The 6,992-nt window shown below is 36.9% G+C and overlaps 1 protein-coding gene across 1 annotated transcript in view; it reads left to right on the plus strand.

The window, feature by feature from the left end:
- ITSN1 (intersectin 1 (SH3 domain protein)) overlaps window positions 1–6,992 on the plus strand; it is a 352,172-nt gene that overhangs the window by 173,901 nt on the left and 171,279 nt on the right. The window contains exons 9-11 of the mRNA XM_006862548.1: window positions 533–596; window positions 3,517–3,654; window positions 5,189–5,304. Of these exons, the coding sequence (XP_006862610.1) occupies window positions 533–596; window positions 3,517–3,654; window positions 5,189–5,304 (318 nt within the window). The remainder of the gene's footprint in view (window positions 1–532; window positions 597–3,516; window positions 3,655–5,188; window positions 5,305–6,992) is intronic.

A 6,992-nucleotide genomic window follows, 5' to 3' on the forward strand; every position in this document is an offset into this window, starting at 1 on the left:
GACTTCATGGTCCTTAACAACAACCTGTGGTTTGTAAAATTTCTTCCCTTTTTCATCAGGGCTTGGTTTCCTGTTTTAAAGCCTCTTGATCTAGAGAAAGACTGAGTGCTAGTGCCCAGGAGGCAGGCTTGAAGAATATGCCCTTTGGTTGTTTAAATTATTATAATATTCCTGAGTGTTTTTTTGTCCATCCCCCCAAAAAACAAAACAAAATAAAAAACCAAACTACAAACTGAGGGAATGGAAGCAAATACTATTGAATGATGATGTACAGAGGAGATTATAATCATTGCAATGAAACAATGGTGTTAAACCAATGTTCTCCCATGTAAACTATGAAACTCAATTCACAATAAAAACTTTTTAAAAAAGCCATTTGATTGCCTGTTTTTAAAGGGTAATAGCAACAACTATTGATCACTATGTGCCTGAGGCACCATGGAACATATATATATATATATATATATGCCCAGCGCTGGGTCTTCCTGATTTGCTGATTCATTTCTTTATCCTTTTTCTGGTTTCCTTTTAGGTCCTCAAGCAAGAACTATTCTTATGCAATCAAGTTTACCACAGGCTCAGCTGGCTTCAATATGGTAAGGAATGAAAAGTATCTTGGTTTGTCTAAAGTGGAAACTTTATTTCTTAGACTAATATGACTTTAGATTAGTGCCTTTATTTATATGGGGAATATATACAGTTTGCTTAATTTTTAGAGAGTTGTGATTTTGCCTCTTTGATTTTTTTTCCCCTTTGTATTTTTTAAGATCCAAATGCTGAGAGACTAATGAACGACTCATTAAGAATGCATAGTTTAAATAATTCTCAACTCATGGCAATTTCTATTTCTTTCCTTCTCATTATTTTAAACAAAATCTCAGTCATCATATTATTTCAAATACAACTATTTTACCATTATCTCTAAAAGAGGTTTGTTTAAAAGCATAACCACAACACCAGTACCAAAACAACCTGACTTTGAGTAGAATTGTCCCATAAGGTTTCCAAGGCTGTAAATCTTTTCAGAAGCAGACTGCCACATATTTTGCCCACTGAGCAGCTAGTGGGTTTGAACCATTGACCTTTGGTTAATAACTGAGCACTTAACCACTATGCCATCAGAGCTCCTTCAGTACCAGTAGCCCACCTCAGAAGTTTAACAGTAATACTTATTAAGTACCTGATAGTTTAGAAGATAGTTTTATTGTTCAGGATTAAAAATGAGCTTATATTTTTTTAGTGATTGATCCACTAGTACATTTCTTAATACTGTAATTTGTTGTCATGGAGTTGATTCTGAGTCTTGCTGATCAGTCACTTTTTAATCTGTAGGTTCCCTTTCTCTTGTTCTCCACCCCTTTTAAAACCAGAAGTGTCCTGTAGTTTCTGTAGTCTAAAATTTGATGATTGCATCCCTGTAATAGGTGTTATTTTATTTGTTCCTCTGTTTCCTGTATTTCTTATAAATTTGTAGTTGGATCTAGAATAAGATTGCCTAACCTCAACACTTTGAAATTTTAGATTGGATATTATTTTGTTGTGGCAACTGTTTGGGTACATTGTAGGATATTTAGTAGCTCCCTGGTCCCTATCTCTAAATGCCAGTCGCATGTCCCCATACTTAGTGTGACAATCAAAAATGTCACCAAACTTTGCTCAGTGGCCCCTGGGGTGCAAAATTATCCCTAACTGAGAAACAGTGATCTAGAGGCTTGATCCAATTTAAATTTAATTTTATATGCAGTGAAGGGGACAAAAATACACCAGAGGGTAGAGTTTGTGTTGTTGAAACTATTCTATTTTGGTGGTATAGGTACACAAATATATATTTGTCAAAACTCACAGAACTGTACTCTAAAAAAAGGTACAGTTACTATATGGAAATTACACCTTAAATTAAAAAAAAAATTTTTTTTTATGTCACATGAAGGCATTTGAAGATTAAGAGGTAAGTTTATGGCATTCGGCAAAGGCAGTTTCCCAATGTAGCATTTGTGCTGCTGGCATTCTGATATACAGATTTGTCGCCTTTCATCCTCTTTTGGTATCCAGAAGCTGTTATGCAAAATCAAATTCTTGGACCTGCTCAGAAAAACTGTTTGCCGTCATCAACTTCTTGGGCAAGTTCACATTGTTGAATCCCAAGCATAAAAAGAAGCAAACACTTGAAGATTCACCATTGAAGGCCTAAATCAGGAGCCTACCAAATCTAGACCATACCTGTTCTTTTTTAAATTGTACTTTTGGTGAAAGTATACATAGCAAAACAGATTTCCATTCCACAATTTCAGCACATCACGCTTAATGACATTGGTTCATTCTTCAGCGTGTGTCCGCATCCTCATTATTTCCCTTCTAGTTGCTCTATTTCCATTAATTTAGTCTCACCGCTCCCCAAACGTCTCATCTCTATGCACCTGCTGTTGTAAATGAAGCTTTATTGTTAACACCCAGGCTCATGTATGTATATGTTGTCTGTGGCTGCTTTCATCTTCCCACAGTAGGGTTTAGGAGAGGAGTCATGACAGAGGCTTTATGGCTGCAAATCTGTAACATTTACTTTCTGGTCCTCCACAGAAAATGTTTGCCGGAATTGTGAACAGAATAATTGTAATCATAGGTAACATGGGTTGATGGTTACAGACTATTCCAAGTATACTATAGAGTGTATCTCATTGTATCTTTGCAATAGTAGGATGAAATAAAAACTGTTTCTACCAGCTCAGGCACAGAAAGATTTAGTTAGCTTATGGTCAGAATACAAAATCAATTTTTAAGCCAATTGTAATTGTTGTTAGGTGCCTTCGAGTGGGTTCCTACTCACAACGACTCTGCATAGCAGGGGTTGTTGTTGGTAAGGTACTGTTAAGTCAGTTCTGATCCATAGTGACCATTTATAGGGCTTCTGAGGAGCAGATAGTGAGTTTGAACCAGGGTGGGGAACTTTTTTTCTGCCAGAATTTATAACATCATTAGTGGGCCATACAAAATTATCAACTTAAAAATTAGCCTGCTATGTTTTGTCAAACATTTAATTAACTCACCCCAAATATGAGGGTCGCAATGGGTCAGAATCGACTCGATGGCACTTAACAACAGCAGCAATATGATGGCTAGGGGTCCTGGTATGGTTTTGCGGGTTAATGCACTGGACTGCAAAGTTGGTTTGAACCACAAGATTAGCAGTTCAAGTTCACAAACCATTCCTCAGAAACCCTATAGAGGGTCATTGTGTGTCAGAACCAACTTGATGGCACTTAACAACAACAGCGTCATGGCTGGAACTGTGGTTGCCTTGGCAGGGCCAGACCAAATGATTTCACGGGCCTTAGACAGCTGAAGACTTGGACGTTCCCCACCTCTGCTCTGTAGGGTTTCTGAGGAGCAGCAGTGGGTTTGAACAGTCGACCTTGTGGTTTGAAGTCTAGTGCTGATCCTACAGCGTCACACCAGGAATGTGATTAAGAAACGTTAATTCTTATTAAAACAGATTATAATGAACTTTTTGTTGAATAGGAATCTTTCTGACATTGATCAAGATGGAAAGCTCACAGCAGAAGAATTTATCCTGGCCATGCATCTCATTGATGTAGCTATGTCTGGTCAGCCACTGCCGCCTGTTTTGCCTCCAGAATTTATACCCCCTTCATTTAGGTAAGCAACATTGGACTTTTGTAAGAAATCATGCACTGAGAGGTCAATTCTAAACTTATCTTAATTGACTATATATCTAATGAGTGATTTTTATTCCTGGCAAGTGAATGAAATCTCCATGAATTCAGACAAATATTTTCTTTTAGGTTCTGCATTACTCAGGCACCTGTTCTTTTCTTTACAGTACTTCTAACTCATTACTGAAGTAATTAAATAAAGCATCCAAAAATTACTGATTTAATAAAAATACCTGTTAACTAAATTCACCAGAAGTTTTACAAACAGATGCAATTAGTGAAAGAGACACTGTGTGAGCCTGTGCACAGAAAATAAAACAAGGAAACTTACTCATGAATCCTACACATGCAAGAAATCATGAAAAGCTAGCAATGCAGAAATTACAATCTGAGAGGTAATCAAAGCAAATTATCCTAGCCTGAAACACAACCTCAGTGGACACATTAAGAGAAAGCTCTGAGATCAAAATTGGGTAAGCTCATCAGTCGTTGAAGCCCTTCCCACACACAGTCATGCCCTCATACAACCACCAGGCAGGTACTTACCAGAGTGGTGGTGGTGGTGGCTGTGTGCCATGGAGTCAGTTCCGACTTGTAGCGGCCCTGTAAAGGGTTTCCGAGGCTGTAAGTCTTTACAGGAGCAGAAAGCCTCATCTTTCTCCCGTGGAACAGCTGGTAGTTTGTAACTGCTGACCTTGAGTTTGCAGCCCAATTCATAACCACTACGCTACCAGAGCTACTTACCAGAGTATCAATCTTACAAGACAAATATGTGCTCTCACAAGCTACGAAGAGGAATGAATTGTTGTCCTAATTCCTCAGATTTTGGAAAAGGATTGCAAGAGATCTCGAGACAATGAAAAGAAATTAAGTTCTCACTGGCAACATGTACACAGTACTAGAGTAAGCTGAGAAAATGGATTCTTGTAAGAACACATGTTTTTACCTTAAGGCAGTTTGTCTATAAAACCCCACAGCTGCAAGATTCACTACATAAGACATTTAACTCTTAAAGCTGCTTAAAAAAATAAAAAGTATCAATAGAGATTGATACTAAGATTGGAACTAGATTGGAACTAAGTGATTATTTCTTTTGGCACTGTTTGCTTGAAAAACAACAAAGTAAAGACATTTCACAGGTTTATTAAGGCATAATATAGACAGGTTTTGTGGAAGAGTTAAAAGTTGCTGAGTTAGCATTAGAGGGTAATGGTACTATCAACTAAAACTTATTCAGTACATATTATATCCTATCCTAGGTACGTAAAACCATTTTACAATTATTAATGAATTAATTTCTGTGGAATTGTCCTAAATTTGGTCTGGTGATATTTATAGTTTGTTACTTTGAACTTCTTTCTTTTTAGAGGACCAAATCTTTATCTTTTCTTCATGATAAATGAAATTTGCTCAATGATATGCATAAACTTTAAAAATCATGTTTCCTACCTGGCCTCATTCAACCTCAACTGCCTATGGAATCACTTTCTTTTCCCTCTTTTCTTCCATAATTGCAGAAGAGTTAGATCTGGCAGTGGCATATCTTCTGTAAGTTCATCCTCTGTAGATCAAAGGTTACCAGAGGAACCAGTTTTAGAAGACGAACAGCAACAACTAGAAAAGAAATTGCCCGGTAAGATGACACTCATGTTTTAGTTATGTCATATTAAAATTGTTCTGTCTCGAAAGCAAAGATGGAGGCCAAAATTTCGCTTTTGGCATTTCTGCTGTATTTTAACAGAGGTTAGTCCCTAAAAAGACACTTTCTAATGTGCATTTAGTGGTAAATATGTAAAGAGAAATAAGAACTCTATAAATACTTGCCTGCTCGAATTTTTCACTTTATATCTGATTACATGCTGTTAAACAAAAATTTCATACATGTTATGTATTATTGTTGTTAAGTGCTGTCGAGTGGATTCTGACTCATAGTGACCCTGTATAGGGCTTCTAAGGAGTGACTGGTGTATTTGAACTGCTGACCTTGAGGCTCAAACTGATCTTGTAGTCCAGTACATCATCCTGCAGCATCACAGCGAACACTAAAAATTTATTAAGTGATAAGGCGGTTTAATACCATCAATGCAAAAGTAGAATATGAATTCACGTGTTATTATTTTTCTCATGTTTTATTGTTGTTTAGAGCATTTGAGTTGGTTCCGACTCATAGTGACCCTGTATATGGTTTCCCAAAAGTGGCTGGTGGATATGAACTGCCGACCTTGCAGTTCACACCGACCTTGGCAGTCCATGGCTTTACAATCCCACAGCAGGACGTGTTATTAAAGGAGAAATAAAAGTGGTTTCATACAGGATCCTATTGTAAATATTCTTCACTTAGATAAAATCATCATTTTATTAAAATCTCTTAAGACCTCTAGGAGCCATTAATGATAAGACGATCACTGATATTAAGAAGCAAGTGAAATTTATTTTGGGATCTGTGCATGTTAAATACTTTGGCAGTGTATTTTGCTGCATTTAAAGCACTTAAGTGGTTAATTGACTTCAGGATATCAGTTTTTACAGTTTGTTCTTTAAATTACTTTTAATTCACTGATGCAGTACTGATTGAACATAATGTTTGTAGAAGGCTATGTAGTTTTGTAAGATCAGCACTGAACTGCGACCAACAAGGACAGCAGCAGTTCAAACTAGCTGCTCATTGGAAACCCTATACAGGGTCACTATAAGTCAGAAGCAATTCGATGGCACTTAACAACAACAGTAATACCTGGTTTGTATCTTCTTGTTGTTAAGTGCTGTCGAGTCAGGTCTGACTCATAGCGACCTTATTTAGGGTTTCTGAGGAGCAGGTATGAGTCTGAACTGCTGATCTTGTGGTCCAAAACAATCTTGCAGTTGAGTGCTTATCCTACAGTGCCACACCAGGACACTTGTAATCCAATAGAGGATTTAAGATATCCACATCAAAGTGTGATACATCCAAGAAGAGTGTATTGTAAGATGCACAGTAGAGATTGCTCATGGTGGTGTAGACTTTGAAAGCATGAATGAAACTTTAGTTGTAGAAGTCCCATTTCAGTTGAGCTTTAAAAGATGTATAGGGTCCTGAGAGGCAGAAGTAAGGAAGATTTTAGCTTTTGATAGTAATGAGCCTAAAGCTGCAAAGGCAAATAAGTACAAGAATCCTTGGAATTTTGGAATTTTCTTTTTCTATTGGTAGAAGATATTTAGCTAAGGTTTTTTTTTTGTTGTTGTTGTTGTTTTTTAATTTAAGGTTTTTATTGTGGATTGAGTGAAAGTTTACAGGGCACATCATCAGTTTCACATTCAACAATTCATATAACTTGTTTCATT

The sequence above is a fragment of the Chrysochloris asiatica genome, unplaced genomic scaffold (genome assembly GCF_000296735.1).
Source record: "Chrysochloris asiatica unplaced genomic scaffold, ChrAsi1.0 scaffold00049, whole genome shotgun sequence".
Classification (NCBI taxonomy): domain Eukaryota; kingdom Metazoa; phylum Chordata; class Mammalia; order Afrosoricida; family Chrysochloridae; genus Chrysochloris; species Chrysochloris asiatica.